A 17224-nucleotide genomic window follows, 5' to 3' on the forward strand; every position below is an offset into this window, starting at 1 on the left:
GGGGTTTTGGGGACCCTATGGGGTACTGGGATTAAACTCTGATCATAAATAATGCAAGACAAATGCACCTCCCGCTATCTTAAACATCTTAATTTGTCACAACTAAGTTTATATATTAAATTTCAAGCATGGTAAAGGAAGTTTGTCATTAAAAGTAACAGTTTTATTCACAGTTTTTCCTGGTTTTGTTTAGCTTATTGTAGGAGTGACTAGGACATCACCTTCTAGAAGTAATGCCCACAGAAAGCGCCAGTTCTTCCACTGCTCGTTCAGCAAAACAGAAACGCAAATCTCACAGTCTTTCTATCCGAAGAACGAACAGCTCAGAGCAGGAGAGGGCAGGCCTGCCGAGAGAGATGTTAGAAGGACAGGTGAGTGTTCCCTGGGTCCTGATGGTCCCCAAATAGCTTTATGTTCCTTCTAGTGAGTAAAAGTGTCTTCAGAGAAGCACCTGGGTGTTTCCAGTAAACTGATGAGCACTGCTGTCAGAATAAAAGGATGGGAGCCTGCGAGGATAGGAGAAAGCTTTTCTCCTCCTTAGTGTGCCAAAGTGGGTGTGGTGGTTTGTGTTTAGTCTTTGTTTTTGGCATCTTATGATTGTAGGGTTTATGCCACCGATTGTCTTTTTTTTTTTGTGTGTGTGGGGGGGCACACCCTGTGATGCTCAGGGGTTACTACTCCTGGCTATGTGCTCAGAAATTGCTCCTGGCTTGGGGGACCATTATGGGACACTGGGGGATTGAACCGTGGTCCGTCCTAGGCTAGCGCATGCAAGGCAGATGCCTTACGCCCTACGCAAACGCTCCAGCTCCCTACTGATTGTTTTAAGGAAAGACGAGATCTAGCTACTTTTATTTATCTCTTTAGATCTTTTAAGAGTTCTTTAATTCAGTCTTTCAGGAACTTCTTTTTTTTTTTTTGGGTTTTTGAGTTTTTGGGTCACACTCGACAGCACTCAGGGGTTCTTCCTGGCTCTACACTCAGAAATTGTTCCTGGCAGGCTCGGAGGACCATATAGGATGCCAGGATTTGAACCACCGACCTTCTGCACGCAAGGCAAATGCCTTACCTCCATGCTATCTCTCCGGCCCCATTTTCAGGAACTTCTAGATTTACTCTATTTAAATGAAAATTTTATTTTTTGGCCGTACTTAATGCATCTCAGGATTTTCTTGGCTCTGCTTTTAGGAATTAACCCTGGCAGTGGTTGGAACCATACGGGATGCTGGGAATTAAACTTGGGTCTCCAGCATGCAAGGCAAATGCCCTACCTGCTGTACTCTTTCTGACCCTTTCTCTTATGTCTTCTTTTTTTTTTTTTTTTTTTTGGGAGGGGCTGCTTGAGGGTTACTTCTGATTCTGCACTCAGGATTTACTCCTGTTGGAATCTGGGGGACCATATGGGATACCTGGGATGGAGCTTGGGTCTGTAGTGTGTGCAACACAGTTGCCTTCCCTGCTGTACTTTTAAAAGGACAAAAGGACAGCAGTCCTGGGAATAGGACTGAATCACTTGTTGGGAATATAAGTGTATCTTGAGAGCTTTCTCTGAATAGACACATTCATATGGGCCCTCCTTCGCCAGCACCCCATTAGTAAGCTTTGAGCACTGCCCAGTGTGGACCTAAAACATGTAGAAAATTTCACTTTTACTATTAGGCTTAAGTAACTACATGTGGCTTTAGCTTTTGTCTTGGATAGTGAATGCAAATAATAGTCTCAGGTTAGATTGACTTCTAATAGTGACAATTCCACAGCTTCCTTTGTTCTAGAGTGAACTCCTAGAGGAGGTCACTGTCTGCCTGTTCTGCACTTCATGCTATTGTGAGGTAGAAGGTCCCCAGGGCCCTGCTCCCGTACCTACCTCTGACTGCCCAGTGTTTCCTAGACACTTGTTTGTGAATTGGGTGCTTACAGTTGGCATAGTAGGTGTGCAGGCTTGGTCCAGAGAGGATAGAGGTCGTGGGTTGGCCTCTCACACTTCTCTGACCAGGCAATACCAATGCTTTCTTAGGTATAGGGAGCAATACAGAGAACCCTTGAAGGTGGTTGGCTGAGTGTTGCTGGGGTCCTTGTATCTTGGTTTGATTCTGCATCTCTGTTTCAGAACACGGACCCCCATGGGGCTGCAGACTGGTTGCTGAGGACCGTAGTGTACGTGCACGGTTTTCAGCTCTGCCTGCTGCTCTACAAACTCAAGGGGTTACCACAGTTATTTCTCTGTCAGCAAAGGTTTCAGAAGCGAGAGTAATGTTTGTTCAGCATCTTGGTTGAGAGTGTGAAATGAGGCATGTCAGAAGGAGCTCTCTTAGGAGGTTGAAGGGGGAGCTGTGCCTGGCTGACTCCCTTGTAGTCCTCCTGTCGGTCCCCTAGCGGAGGACTTCATCTCACTGCATTTTTTTTTTTTTGGCCATTTTTGGCCATAGCCTATTTTTAGGGCTTTCTGCTGCCTCTGCATTAAAGGTCACTCCTGGTGGGCCTGGGGACCATATGAGATGCCCGGGGATTGAACCCAGATCAACCGCCTGTAGGGCAAGTGCCCTCTCCATGGTGCTATCTCTGGCCCCTGCATTTTCCCTTCTATATTGTTTCATGGGATGAATCCTGCTAACTCTTGGTTTGGGCTCTATGTGACTACAGGTGATTTAGGTAAAGGTAACACTTTACTGAGCTGCTGAGTCCTGAAGTGAGCAGAAATGGTGAGGGTCTAGGTCTCCTGAGTGTAAAGGACCCCCAGGCTGCAGCTGCTCAGCAAGGACCAAAGGGTGGTGGAGGAACTTGGGCCAGGGAGGTGATACCAAATAGTGCCCAGGCTGGGTCCTCTTATTTCGTTCTTCTTGTCATTACATGAGCTCTCATCTTATATTGATATCTAAACATAGTTAATTCTAGCAGATGCACTTTTATTTTTTATTATCTTTGGCCCACAGTCAGCAAGCAGTACTCAGAGGCCTGCTTCTGGCTCTGTGCTCAGGAATCTTCACTGGTGAGATTTGGGACCCTTTGTGGTGCTGGTGGTTGAATCAGGGTTGACTTCATGTAAGGCAACTAACTAAACCCCTTAGCTATCTCCCTGTCCCTTAAATTCTATTTTAAACAGCCTCACATAGCATTTTCAGTAGTCTGCAAACAGTTTTCAAACACTGCTAGGTGTTTGTGCATTAGGTATCATTTCCCTCCAAAGTTGTCATTCAAGGGGGTGGAGTGATAGTAAAGCAGGTAGGGTACTTAGCTTGCATGCTGCTGACCTGAGTTTTGGCCACACTTATGGTACCTCCTCGTCCCTGGGGAGTGATTCCTGAGCCAGGAGTAAGGCTTGAGTAATAACAAGTGTGGCCCCCCAAAAATCAGAATCACATAGAGGCTTTTTTCCAAGCTTGTGTTCTCTCTTGAACAGGTATCACACTTTCTCACACTTGTCTAAGTAAATTTCTTTCAGTAGAATTATTTTGTTTCACTCAGTGACACAAGTGGTAGGGCATTTGCTTTGCATGAGCTAACCTAGGACAGATCATGGTTTGATTCCCGGCTTCCCATATGGTCAAGTCAGGAGTGATTTTTGAACGAGTAGCCAGGAGTAACCCCTGAGCGTCACTGGGTATGTGGGCGGGGGGGAGAGAGAGAGAGAGATGGAGGGAGAGGGAGGGGGAAGGAAGAGGGAGAGAGAGGAGAGAGAGGGAGGGAGGCAAGGGAGAGAGGGAGAGAAAGGGAGGGAGGGACGGAGAGAGGGGGGAAAGGAGGGGGAGAGAGGAAGAAAGAAAGAAAAGAGGAAATGAGGGAGAGAGAAAAAGAAAAGAGGAAACGAGGGAGAGAGAAAAAGAAAGGAGGAAACGAGAGAGAAAGAAAGAAAGAAGAAAGAAAGAAAAAGAAAGAAAGAAAGAGAGAGAGAGAGAAAGAAAAGAAAAAAGAAAAGAGGAAATGAGGGCCCAGTGTAGACCTATCCATGGCTTTCACCAAGGGGAGGTTTGTTGGAGCATCTGGTTTCCAGGTCACTTGTAGCTGCCGCGGACTCGAGGCTGGCCAGAACTGCAGGGGCGCAGAGCTGAACATCCACACGCTGCTCTCACTCATCCCTGTCTTTCCATAGCAGGCTTGAGTTAGTATGAGCATGACAGGGAAGGACAGATAACAGATTAGATATGAGAACTCCGTAGAGCACATCTTTATTAGCACAATATTAGAATGTTAGACTCGAGGATAGAACTTTAGGACTGTTTAGATTTTGTTTTGTGGAAATTGTATCTTTGCGCATTTAGCAGTTTTGAATAAGGTAGGCATATTTCTTCTAGAGGGAAAAAAGGTACCTATTCTTGAATATTGTATTGTCCTGGATGACCACTTACAGGATCTGTATTTGTTTAAAAGTACTTAAAAATTTTAAGATTTTTCTTTTATTAAACAAAAGATAAAGTATATTAAGATGAAAAGAGGTTAAAGAGAAAAGGTTCACCTTGGAAAAGTATGGGTTTTCAGTAGCAGGTTTCTTCATTCATTTATTCACTGGACAAATTCTTTTCTGTAGGATTCCAAACTACCCTCCTCGGTTCGCAGCACACTTATGGAACTGTTTGGTCAAATAGAAAGAGAATTTGAAAACCTGTATATTGAAAATTTAGAGCGTGAGTATGTCTTAACGTATTTTATGGCTTCACTTCTCCATTGTAATGTTTGGGAATGGAATATGTAATTGCTGTCATAGCCTCCTCCTTCCCAAAGTCCTCCTTTCCTGTTTGTTTTTGGGCCACCCCCACCTGTACTCAGGTGTTCCTCTTGACTCTGTTCTAGGAGAGACATCTGAGGTGCCATAGATCAAGCTGGGTGGCCTGAGTGCAAGGCCTCATGCTGCCACTGTGACCCTCCATGTCTCTGTCCTATAACGCTGGCTGGGACTCATCTCTGCGTTTAGACTGAGAGCATGAAAGTTCCATGTGCTGAGGTTTCCTGTGTCTGGTTGGGAGCAGGCCGTATGCTTTGGGTAGTCTGGACTGTCATGTGGACCAGCCTCTTTAGCCCCTGCTGAGGACATGGGATGGCCTGGTCATCTGTGGCATTCTGCAGTGTGTCAGTGGGGACAGCTTCGAGCAGTGCAGTAGAAAAGCCTTCATCCGTCCCTGCCCACGACCTTCCACTTTAAGGCCCTCCTAGTCTGCCCTTTTCCTTGCATTCTTCTGCACTTGTCTTTGTCATATGGTCCCTGTTTCAGCTGTGCACGCAGTGCTTGCCTGGGACTGCTATACCCACTGCTTACCTCATCTCACTCTGCTCTCTTCCTTCCTGCAATTATGTTTCTAGGGCCTGTATCTTTGAGAATGTAAACATAACGAGGTCTGTTGTACTTCAGAAGCTGATTCTAAAAATAGCATAATAAGGACCTAGAGCGAAAGCACAGTGTAGAAAGTACATGCAGTCGATACAGGCTTGATCCCTGGTATCCCATATAATCCCCCAAGCCTGCCAGGAATGATTTCTGAGTGCAGAGTTAGGAGTAACCCCTGAGTGCTGTTGGGTGTGGCCCAACCTTCCCCCAAAGGATAATAATTAAACATTGTTTACTTGTGTGTGTGTGTGTTTGTATGTGTATATGTGTGTATATAAGTAGTGCTTGTATACTCAAATCTTGGAAGTAGTGAATCTATTGAAATATAAAAAGAAAACTTGGGGCCGGGAAGGTGGCACTAGGGGTAAGGTGTCTGCCTTGCAAGTGCTAGCGTAGGACGGACTGCGGTTTGATCCCCTGGCGTCCCATAAGGTCCCCCCAAGCCAGGATCAACTTCTGAGCGCATAGCCAGGAGAAGCCCCTGAGCATCAAACGGGTGTGGCCCAAAAACCAAAAAAAAAAAAAAAGAAAAGAAAACTTGATTATAAAAAATTATGTTTTGGAGATGGGAAAAATAAAGAAATAATTATGTTTATTCTTAGTGCGTAGAGAAGTCGATACTCTTAACGACCGTTTAGCTGCTGAAGGACAAACTATTGATGGGGCAGAACTCAGTAAGGGCCAACTCAAGACGAAAGGTAAGGCTGGACTTTTAGATTATAACCCCTACAGATACAAGCTAAAAGAATGAAGGACGATACAAATTCATTGGCTCTTTGTGGGTAGAAGGCAGAGCTGGAGCATGGGCCTGGGGCTGGTGCTTTTTTCCATCGGGGTTCCATGTGGGTACTGGGTCTGGATGGAGTTACAGCTCTGCTATGGTGTGCACTGATGGTCGCCTCCCTCTCTCTGCAGCCAGTCACAGTACCAGCCAGCTCTCTCAGAAGCTGAAGACCACGTACAAGGCCTCCACCAGCAAGGTACGCCAGACCCTGGCTCTTGGGCCAACCATGTGGTATTTAAGGTGTGCAGACGTCTACTTTAAATTGCATATTTTCCAGTTAGAAGTAAAATGTGATAGAAAAAGATAAACTTCTGTAGTTTTGGAAATGCCATTTTTAAACTGAGTGTCATAACTATTCAGTAAGACCGTAGTATGTAGATATCTAAATACTGTTTTGGCCTAATACTTAACTAGATTAATGTAAGATTGATACATTATGCAGTAGTAAATGTAGTATCTTCGTTTATGGGGGGGGGGCGATGAGACATTTTGTATGTTTTGTTGTGGTATAGAGATTTTGAATTTGGAAATTGTAATAAATGGGAAGAAAGCAGTAAAAATTTAAGTTTGGAGTTGTAGTTGACATTTTAGGTTAACTTATGTAATTTTTGTTTGCTTTTGTTTTGGGATCAGTGTTGTCTAAGGGGTTACTCCTGGTGGGCTTTGGGGTATCACGTGGAGTGCCAGAGATTGAACCCGGATTGGCTTATGTGCAAAGCAAATGCTCTACTTTCTGTACTATTGCTCTGGTCCCCAAACTTTGTAATTTTAAAAGTATGATTTTAGAATGTGTGTCTAAAGCAGATGGGGAGATTTATGTTTTTTTTTTTTTTTGGGTGTGTGTGTCTGTGTGTGTCAGGGGAAGAGGGCTATATCCAGTAATGCTCGGGTTTCTCTTGGCTCTTTACTCTGGAATTACTCCTGGCAGTGCTCAGGGAACCATACTGAATGCTGGGGATTGATAACCTGGGTCAGCTGCATGCACGGCAGGTGCTCTACCTACTGTACTATCTCTGGCACCAAGGGAGAGTCATTGTATTTTTACTTTATTGTGTAGTACCTTATTTTTGACATTTCTCAGACTGGCAGATATTTAATTGTCTGGAAACTACTACTGATGGAATACTTCTTTATGAAGTAATGTTTTCTGGTAATTTTGTAAGTATCTCTACTTTGGAGTACTTTGAATATGCAAAAAGTAAGTTAATTGCTGACAACTCTAGAACGTAAGTTAGTAATGAAAAATTTCATAATAGGTTCTCTAACTTAAACTTGTTTTAACGTTTTCAATTGAATTTTTTTTTTTTTAAATATAGTAAGATTATGGGCTGGAAGGATAGCATGGAAGTAAGGCATTTGCCTTGCATGCAGAAGGATGGTGGCTCGAATCCCAGCATCCCATATGGTCCCCTGAGCTTGCCAGGAGCGATTTCTGAGCATAGAGCCAGGAGTAACTCCTGAGCGCAGCAGGGTGTGACCCAAAAACCAAAAAAAAAAAAAAAAAAAAAAAAAAAATTTAAAATATAGTAAAGATTATAACTTCCTGTTATATTGCCTTATTGGAACTTGTGCTGTTTATTCCATTGGTTAGTGTCCATACACAAGTATAGTTTGTCTAAAAGCTTTCAGATTAAGGAAGAAAGGATTGTATAGTAAAACATTACCTAGAAGAGTAAGGCTTTGTACAATACTCTGCTCTAAAAAGATATATTTGGTCTGCCCTTTTGGAAAGCAATAATGACATTCCTCAGAAAACTAGAAACTGAGCTTCCATTCAACTCAGCAATACTGTTCTGGGAATATACCCTAGGGACCCAAAACACAATGCAGGAAAGGCACCTGCACTCCTCTATGTTTAGAGCAGGACTATTCACAGTACCCAGAATATGGGAAAAAAATCCAGTTGCCCAAGAATAGATGAGTGAATAAAGAAAATAAAACATATATCTACATCATGGAATTCTATGCAGCCATAAGAAAAAAAAAGTCATGAAATTTGCTTTATTCGTTGATGGACATAGTATCATACAGAGTTTTGAAATGAGTCAAAGGGAGAAGGAGGGCAGACATAGTCTGATCACACTCATTTGTGGGAGATTTAAGAAAAGACATAGTATGAGAATAATACCCATAGACATCAGAAATAGGGGCCAGGAGGACTCCATGGTAGAGAACTTGCTACAGGGGGATGGCCAGTGTTAGGACAAAGAAGGAATCGCTATGACAATGATAGTGGGAAATGATTCTTCTGGACAAGAACTGGGTCCCTCTAGAGAAGAAAGAGGGAAAGGGATATACCTGATAACCCTTCAGTGCCTAAAAGGAAAAAAGAAAAAAAAAAGAAAAGTGCCATAAGGGCAGGCTGGTGGCAGGTTGGGGGGGGGGCAGAGGAGGGACACTGGGGACAATGGTGACAGAAAGGGACACTGGTGAAAAGATGGGTGCTCGAACATTGTATGACTGAAACTCAATCATAAACAACGTTGTAACTGTATCTCACAGTGATTTAGTTAAAAGGATAAATTTGGGGCAGAGTGATAGCACAGCAGTAGGGCATTTGCCTTGCATGCGGCTGACCCAAGACTGACCTGGGTTCTATTCCCAGCATCCCATATGATCCCCTGAGCCTGCCAGGAGCAATTTCTTGAGTGCAGAGCCAGGAGGAACCCCTGAACGCTGCCGGGTGTGGCCCAAATGGATGTATTGGGGATATTGGAGATTGTTGTCATTTAGGAACCAGAGATTCTTCTGAATTTATGGAACATTGACTGCTCGTGATCTTTGTAGCATTATACAGCTGGTCTATAACTGTCTTAAGTAATAATGAAAGGAAATATTTCAAGATTGAACAATAAGTTGATATCAGACTATATTCTCTGCTCCAGTGTGAATTGCTGGTATAAAATAAAAGTACAAATGCAGTAAGACAGGCACTACTCTACTGTAGATCCTTGATTCTCTTGCTGACATCGAACTTAAAATGTTTGGTGAGAGGCCGGCAAGGTGTCTGCCTTGCAAGCGCTAGCCAAGGAAGGACTGCGGTTCGATCCCCCGTGTCCCATATGGTCCCCCCAAGCCAGGGGCAATTTCTGAGCACTTAGCCAGGAGTAACAACCCGTGAGCATCAAACGGGTGTGACCCAAAAAACCAAAAAAAAATGTTTAGTGAGACTCAGGAAATATCACACGGTCTTAAGCCTTGACAGAGGCCTTTCCCTCTCCTTTCTGGTAATTGATGATGCATTTCTGATCTCTTATTGAGTGAGCAAAGATACAATCTATAAATTGCCAGCCATGTTAAAGAAAAGGGCGAAAATGTTTCCAAAGTAAAAATTAAAATGTGGGCACTACCTTGGCTTTGTGCTCAAGAGTTGTTCCCTGAGATGCCAAGGAGGATACCCTGCAGGGAGCCCTAGGTCCTCTACACGCGAAGCACCTGCTCTAGTTCTTTGAGCATCTCTGGCCCACAAATGTTTTCAATAAAGACAGCTTGTGAATTTGTTAAAGTACTTGCATCTCTGAAATGTTAAATTAGAATGTTAGTTGTAAGCAAAATTTCTTGTTTCACCCAGCTGCTTTTCTCTCTCAAATGTTCCTTTTGAATAATTGTTTTGTTCTTCATCTTTGTGATTGTCAGGATTTTAAGAACAGATCTATTTGAAGAATATTGTTCGAAGTCTACCGGGCATTTGGAAGCAGTACTGGATAAGATGTCTCAGGCCCCATTTTTTGTTTGTTTGGTTTTGGTTTGGGGCCACATCTGATGGTGTACAGGGGTAATTCCTGGTTCTGTACTCAGGAATTGTTCCTGGTGCTCTGGGAAGTGTATGGGATGCTGGGAATCCAACCCTGGTTGGCTGCATGCAAGGCAAATGCTCTCCCCACTGTGTTCTCTCTAGCCCCTTATTGACTGCACAGTAGCCGCCCTATATCACCGCACATAGAGTTAGCTGAGTCTTTGAGCAATCATTCTCTGTTGCTCTTACTGTTTGTGCGAGCTCTTGGGGAACTTGACCCCAGCATTACATTTCTCATCGTGGTAGTGTCTGCAAAACGCTAGACATGGTAGAGACTTGGCAAGGAGATGTACTCCCAGTGACAGGGAAAATTTTGCACCTTTCTGAACTTCATTCTCTTCTCAGTGTAGCCCTGTTTTTGATTACACACACATTGGTGCTTAGGACTTTTTTGGGGGTATCACACTCAGCAGCGCTCAGGAGTGACTCCTGGCTCCACGCTCAGAAATCACTCCTGGGGCCCGGAGAGATAGCACAGCGGCGTTTGCCTTGCAAGCAGCCGATCCAGGACCAAAGGTGGTTGGTTCGAATCCCGGTGTCCCACATGGTCCCCCGTGCCTGCCAGGAGCGATTTCTGAGCAGACAGCCAGGAGTAACCTCTGAGCACCGCCAGGTGTGACCCAACCCCCCTCCCCAAAAAACAAAACAAAAAAAAAACAACAACAAAAAAAAAGAAATCACTCCTGGCAGGCTCAGGGGACCATATGGGATGCCAGGATTCAAACCACCGTCCTGCATGCAAGGCAAATGCCCTACCTCCATGCTATCTCTCCGGCTCGGTGCTTAGGACTTACTCCAAGCTCTGCACTCAGGAATCGCCTGTGGGGGATCCTTGGGACTATATGGAATGTAGGGGATCGAATGCGGTTCTGTCACTTGCAAGGCAAATGCTCTCCCCGCTGTACTATCGCTCTGGCCCTTCACTTTAGCACCACAGACCATCTCAAATATTTCCCAGTTGTAGCAGCACTGCTGGCTGGTGTACTGAGAATCTGGCTTCGAAGAAGACCATTGATTTTGTTGAGAGCTGGTGGGGCAGGTTCTTTGAGAAGACCCTTTCCGTGTAACCTAGGCCCTGTGGAATCTGCTGTGTGACCCGTGAGGGGGGTCTCATCGAATGTTTTAGTTTTCTGTCTTGTTGGGGAAACGGTTGGAGTACTCACACTCAAATGTAACACTAGGTTATGTTTAATGTTCTTAAATGAAGGGGGGAAGTGAGGTGTTTTTTCAGGGCTTTGCTAATTTGGTGTTTAAAAATTGCTGTATTAAAAAAATCACTTTAAACCAGGAATTTTTTTCCACTTGATTTTACAGTTGCAGTATTCTGATTAAACAATGTTCTGATTCATTTGCATGCTGAATAGCCATTCTTATATCCGAGCACAATTAAAACCCAAACGAAGAACTGTCGTGTCTGTCTCGTGCACTCTGTATTTTCCTTGTGAGGTCTGTGTCAGCTGTTTGCTTTGTTGTACAAGCCACTGCTTCACCACTGATTACCTGTATGTGGGCTTGGGGCTGTGTGCTCGTCAGACTGTCTGCTCCTGAGCTAGGACCATCTTCCCTGTGCCTGCTCCTGGTGCCACGTACTGGCATTGCAACCGTTTAATAAACCACATTGACCAATCTGCTTGTCTGGTACAAGTGTCTTTTTTTACTGCTCACCACCCGCTACTTCCTTCCAGAAAGATGTGGGTGGGACAGACCTCCCCAGCAGAAACCAGGTGTGGTCCCCATACGGTAAAACCCTCTGCAGTGTTGGTCTCTGGGCCTCTTACTGCCCGGTGCTTTTTTGTGTTTGGGTTACACCCAGTGGTGCTCTTGACTACGCTCTTAGGAATCACTCCTGCTGGGGCCCAGAGTGAGTAAATGCCCTTATGCTTACTATTAACTCTTTTTTTGTGGGGAATAAGGGATAGGGGGCTACACCTCTAGTGCTCAAGGCTTACACCTGACTCTGTGCTCAGGATGACTCTTTGTGGGCTCAGATCATTCCTGGAGGGTGCTGGGGATTGAACTTAGGTTGGATGAGTGCAAGGCTTGCACTTTACCTGCTGTACTATCGCTCCAGTCCCTCTTCGTTTTGTTTGTTTGTTTGTTTGTTTGTTTGTTTGGGGCCACACCCAGTGACACTCGGGTACTCCTGGGTATTCGCTCAGAAATCACCCCTGGCTTGGGGGACCATATGGGACGCCAGGGGATCGAACCATGGTCTGTCCTAGGCTAGCACATGCAAGGCAGACGCCTTACGCCCCATGCCACTGCTCCGGCCCCAACCCTCTATTTTTTGTAAGAGATAAGGAAATGTTCTCAGATGCTTTGTCAAAGATGCCTTATAGCTTGTAGCTGGCCTGCCTTGCATGCCACAGCTTTTTGTGTGTGTATATATATGTATGTTTGTGTGTGTTTGTGTGTTTAGGTGTGGAGGTGTAGCTGGCCTTCCTTGCAGCTGTGTGTGTGTGTGTGTGTGTGTGTGTGAGTCCTACTTTTCCACACATCTTTGAGCTCACACACACCCATTCAGTTGTCTGCACCCCTTCCCATCATGATTCTAGATCGTCTCCAGCTTTAAGACCACCACATCGAGGGCTGTGTGCCAGCTCGTGAAGGAGTACATTGGTCACAGGGATGGAATCTGGGACGTTGGTGTGGCCAGGACGCAGCCTGTGGTGCTGGGCACTGCGTCCGCAGGTACGTGTGCCCGCTGTGCTGCCTTACGGGGATTCTATGTCCTTGGACAAATATGCTGCTCACCTGGTCTGTAGGTGCAGGAACAGTGTTTAAAAGCAAGAGTAGCAAGGCAGACAGCCTGCATGCTTCCTGGGTAATGGGGTGGCTTTCTCTGTTTTCTCTGCCTACTGGGCTCCAAAGGATGAAGTGTCTTGACAGCTAAAGTGCATCACCTACCACCCTTCCGAAGGTTGGAAATGATGCTACCCAAGGGAGGAGAAGGGGTCATTGGACTCCACATTTTTTATTGTTTGTTTGTTTTGGGTCACAGCCAGCAGCGCTCAGGGGTTACTCTTGGCTCTATGCTCAGAAATCGCTCCTGGCAGGTTTGGGGGGGTCGATATTGGATGCTGGGATTTGAACCGCTGTCCTTCTGCATGCAAGGCAAATGCCTTACCTCCATGCCATCTCTCCGGCCCCTAGACTCCATTTTTTAAGTGGAACTAGAAAATGTTTAGCTCAAAGGATAAAAAATGCTCTTGGTCATGTTTGAAACCCTGTTTTCCTAGGTGGCTGTGGAAATAAACAGAAAGAAGGAAAAGGGCCCTTTGCATACATTTCTGAAACATGTTTGGGATAGTTAACATTCAGTTTTCAGATTTTCATGTTTATCTCATTGCTCTGATACCAATAAGAAGAACGGTTCAGAGGATGATTTATGGACCCTGATTATTATTTGATTTTGTGCTTTTTGCATTGGAATATTGCATGATGTTTTGAGAAGTTCCCACCACGTTTTCTGAAGCTTTGATGTGAGTGCTGTCTGCTGGCGTCTGAATTGGGATGTGGCTGTAGCAGCAACCACCTAGGACTCAGGCTGGCCCCTGGGGTTCCGGGTCCTAGAAAAGGCTCATTCTTCTCCATCTCCTGGGAAACATCTTCCATCAGCTGAATGACAGACCAGTATGATCAGTTGCAGGAGACACTAGTAGGAATGTCGAGGCTGTGCTTTTGGAACAACCTCCCCAGCGTCCCAGCTCACTGCCTCCTCATGGCTTCTGTCTTGCAGATCACACAGCTCTGCTCTGGAGCATTGAGACTGGGCGGTCCCTTGTCAAGTACACTGGCCACGTGGGCTCGGGTGAGCGGGTGTGGGAAGGGGCCGGTTCCCCACAGGTGGGTTTGGGGGAGTCTTGCTGGGAAGCAGGTGGAGGGAGTAGCGCTTGTGGTTATACGTCCGGCATGTCTCCTGCCTACTGGACAGCAGACCTGGCAGTGTGACCCTTGTAAAGGGTGTGACATGGGTATGTCAGCATTTGATTTTGTATGTGCAGAAACCAAATGTGAAATGACAGATACCTGGACACTCCTTAAGCCCCTTGAGGAAGCTGTCTTCCTGTACTCCTGTTCTTGGCCAGAGACCCCTGGACCCAGCTGGGACTGCCGGGAACAAAGAACATACATACTTTTTTTTTTTCCTTTTCTTTTCTTTTTTTTTTTTTTTTTTTTTTTTGGTTTTGGGTCACACCCGGCAGTGCTCAGGGGTTACTCCTGGCTGTCTGCTCAGAAATAGCTCCTGGCAGGCACAGGGGACCATATGGGACACCGGGATTCGAACCAACCACCTTTGGTCCTGGATCGGCTGCTTGCAAGGCAAATGCCGCTGTGCTATCTCTCTGACCCCCCCCCCCCTTTTTTTTTCTTTTTGGGCCACACTTGATGGTGTTTAGGGCTTCTTCCTGGCTTTGCACTCGAGGATCAGTCTTAGTGGGTAATTGAATCCATGCCAGCCTTGTGCGAGGCAAGTGCCTTACCCTTTATACTATCTCTCCAACTCCCACACTCCCTTTTCTAGTTTTTTTTTTTTGTTTGTTTTTTGGGTCATACCCGGTGCTGCTCAGGGTTGCTCCTGGCTCTACACTCAGAAATCTTCTTGGCAGGCTCAGAGGACCATATGGGATGTCGGGAATCGAAGTGGGGTCTGCCTTGTTTTGGCTGTGTGCAACGCAAATACCCTACTGTTGTGCTATTGCTCTGGCCCCTCTTTTTTGGTTTTTGATTTTGTTTTGGGCCACACCCTGCTGTGCTCCTAGGTCTGCACTCAGGGATCACTCCTGGCAGCGTTCAGGGGACTGGGGTGCTAGGGATGGATTCCAGATTTGCTGCCTAGGAGGAGGCAATTGCTCTGCCAGCTGTACTATTGCTCCAGTCCTCCTACTTGCAATACAGGATATGTTTATAATAAGTACTGATGACATTTTTATAAACCTGTTTTTGTAACATTTCTGTTTTGTAGTGAATTCTATAAAATTTCATCCATCAGAACAGTTGGCTCTCACAGGTAAGTTGATTTTTTTTTTTTTCATTATTGAGCATTCGTGGTAATCTCGAGTTGTGAATACCCCTTTCAGTAGTGCCAGAATTACTTTACCTTTTGAAAGAGGTGGACAGACAGCAGTAGACTTGATTGGATGTATGGGAGAAGTGGTTTTGGACAAACCCTTGAGTAGGAAATAGTAACCAACAGTGGATTGATGCTTAGATGGACTTGACCTTCTGGGGAGAGCAAATTCAGTTCCTATTCTTCTTTTGTTTTGGTTTGTTTTTGTTTTGGGGCCACACCTGGCAGTGCCCGGGTTACTTCTGGCTCTGCCCTCAGAAATCATTACTGGCAAGCTCGGGGGACCATATAGGATGCTGGTGCTCAAACGTGGTCGTCTGCTTGCAAGGCAAACCATCCTACCTGCTGTGCTATCACTTTGGCCCCCATTTCTTTTTACTCTTGAAGTCATTTTGAATTCATCATTTTTTTTTTCCTGCTCATGGTCAATCATTAACAAATTGTAAGGTCCTTTTGGAATCCTGTAAGCAGTACAACTTCAGGACTCAGTTGTTGGGTACGGGGAAGAAAATCCTTTGCCTCATGGCTTTCAAGACCTCTTCATAGGCCTGATAGCTTGGGTGTCTTGCTTTGTGCTGAGTGTTCCTGTGAGGCCACCTGTCCCCCCAACAGTGTTGAGGTGATTTGGAGACACAGCAGTCTTGTGGGGGGCAGTAGACCACCAAAGATGGCTGGTTGTGGAGAGAGGAGTGGAGAGGATGACAGAGGAGGTCAGAGAGGAGCAGACAGAGGAAAGCCCAAAAGAATGGGCTCAAATGTGATGCTGGTGTGGAGAGTTTGGTAAGGAGGCAGAAGTCATCTGCCATGTTCAGCTTGAGGGCACTTAGAGGCAGCTCTGCAGTGTGTAGGAGAAGGGTGTCCAGTTGGCTCCTGGGTCTCCTGCAGACAGGGAGTAAGTACCCTGCGTGCTGGCATTATTGTGCCACAGAGGTGACTACATCTGGGTGCCCTGGGCATGTTACTTTTCTGTTAAAGTCAAACAGTAATGATTTGTTTTCCATTTACTTAGAATTAGGTACATGAGCAGTTTTGTTGGAACTATTAAAACTTTCTAGTCTTTTTTTTTTTTTTTTTTTTTTTTTTACTTTCTACTTTTAAGTTGAAAGAGAAGTCATTTTAGTGGGCACATTTGGCAGTGCTCAGGGCTTTCTTCTGTCTCTCCAGCCCCAAAGGATGAAATTTTTGTTTTTGTTTTGAGGTCACATTTGGCTGTGCTCAGGGCTGACTTCTGGCTCTGTGCTCAGGCTGGGATCACTCCTGGCGGGGCTTGGGGCCTTTTGTGGTGCTGGGGATTGAAACTGGGGCAGTTGTGGGTAAGACTGGAGTCTGGCCCACTCTATTATCTCTCTGATCCCTTAGTGGAATCCTTTTGAGTTGTTTCTACCTAATTTAAGTTTTGTTTTTGGGCCACACTCAGCTTTGCTCAGGGCTTTCTCCTGGCTCTGCACTCAGGATCATATGTGTGCTGGGGCTTGTGGTTGGGTTATCTGCATTCAAGACATGCTTTCTGCCCTGTTAGCTCTCTAGCACTTAGTTTCCTCTTCTCTCTGTGGCTTCTAGTCTTGGGATTAGCTGTGTAAATCAGATAAGTTCCTCCAAATTCTCAGCAAGCAGAGAGTGACTTTGTTACCTAAATAGTGTTTTAGCTGGACTGTTTGAGAAAGTGCTTTATGGGTTTGGTGTCTCCTCTGCGTAATGCCGTCTCTCTCTCTCTCTCTCTCTTCAGCTTCTGGGGATCAGACTGCTCACATTTGGCGCTATGCGGTTCAGCTGCCGACACCTCAGCCCGTTGCTGATACTAGTGTAAGCAGCATTTCCTTACCCTGAAAACGCCACCGGGGGTATGTTGGTAGGGTTCTGGGCCCTGCGGTATCTTTTTGTTGTTTTTTGGTTCATTTTGGGCCTCACACCCTGCTGTGTTCAGGGGCTGCTTTTATGTATGTTTGGGGAACTGTATGTGATGCTGGGGATCTAACCAGGATCAGCTGCGTTCAAGTAAAGCACCTCAGCCCCTTTGCAATCTCTCTGGCTCCAGATTCTGAACATTTCAGAGTAAATGTGTCATATTTGTTAAGGACAAATATTTCCTTTCTCCTTCAGTTCCTCCCTTCAAGCCCTAACTGTGTGACAGTCTGTAGGCAGAGTCTCTCAAGGGCCTGATGTGATGTTCCTGTCCTTACAAGGACTACATGTGTTTCCCTTCACGCTTGCATGCATGCCCTCGGAAAGGTGTGTGAGGACTCTGAGAAGGTGCCT

General features: G+C 45.5%; 1 protein-coding gene across 2 annotated transcripts in view; it reads left to right on the plus strand.

The window, feature by feature from the left end:
* Nucleotides 1-17224, plus strand: part of WDR37 (WD repeat domain 37) — a 48495-nt gene that overhangs the window by 12412 nt on the left and 18859 nt on the right. For both annotated transcript variants that reach the window (XM_049776243.1, XM_049776244.1), the window contains exons 2-9: nucleotides 194-371; nucleotides 4523-4619; nucleotides 5920-6015; nucleotides 6233-6297; nucleotides 12453-12588; nucleotides 13637-13708; nucleotides 14864-14908; nucleotides 16695-16771. In XM_049776243.1, the coding sequence (XP_049632200.1) occupies nucleotides 234-371; nucleotides 4523-4619; nucleotides 5920-6015; nucleotides 6233-6297; nucleotides 12453-12588; nucleotides 13637-13708; nucleotides 14864-14908; nucleotides 16695-16771 (726 nt within the window). In that variant the 5' untranslated portion in view covers nucleotides 194-233. The remainder of the gene's footprint in view (nucleotides 1-193; nucleotides 372-4522; nucleotides 4620-5919; nucleotides 6016-6232; nucleotides 6298-12452; nucleotides 12589-13636; nucleotides 13709-14863; nucleotides 14909-16694; nucleotides 16772-17224) is intronic.

The sequence above is a fragment of the Suncus etruscus genome, chromosome 7 (assembly GCF_024139225.1).
Source record: "Suncus etruscus isolate mSunEtr1 chromosome 7, mSunEtr1.pri.cur, whole genome shotgun sequence".
Classification (NCBI taxonomy): domain Eukaryota; kingdom Metazoa; phylum Chordata; class Mammalia; order Eulipotyphla; family Soricidae; genus Suncus; species Suncus etruscus.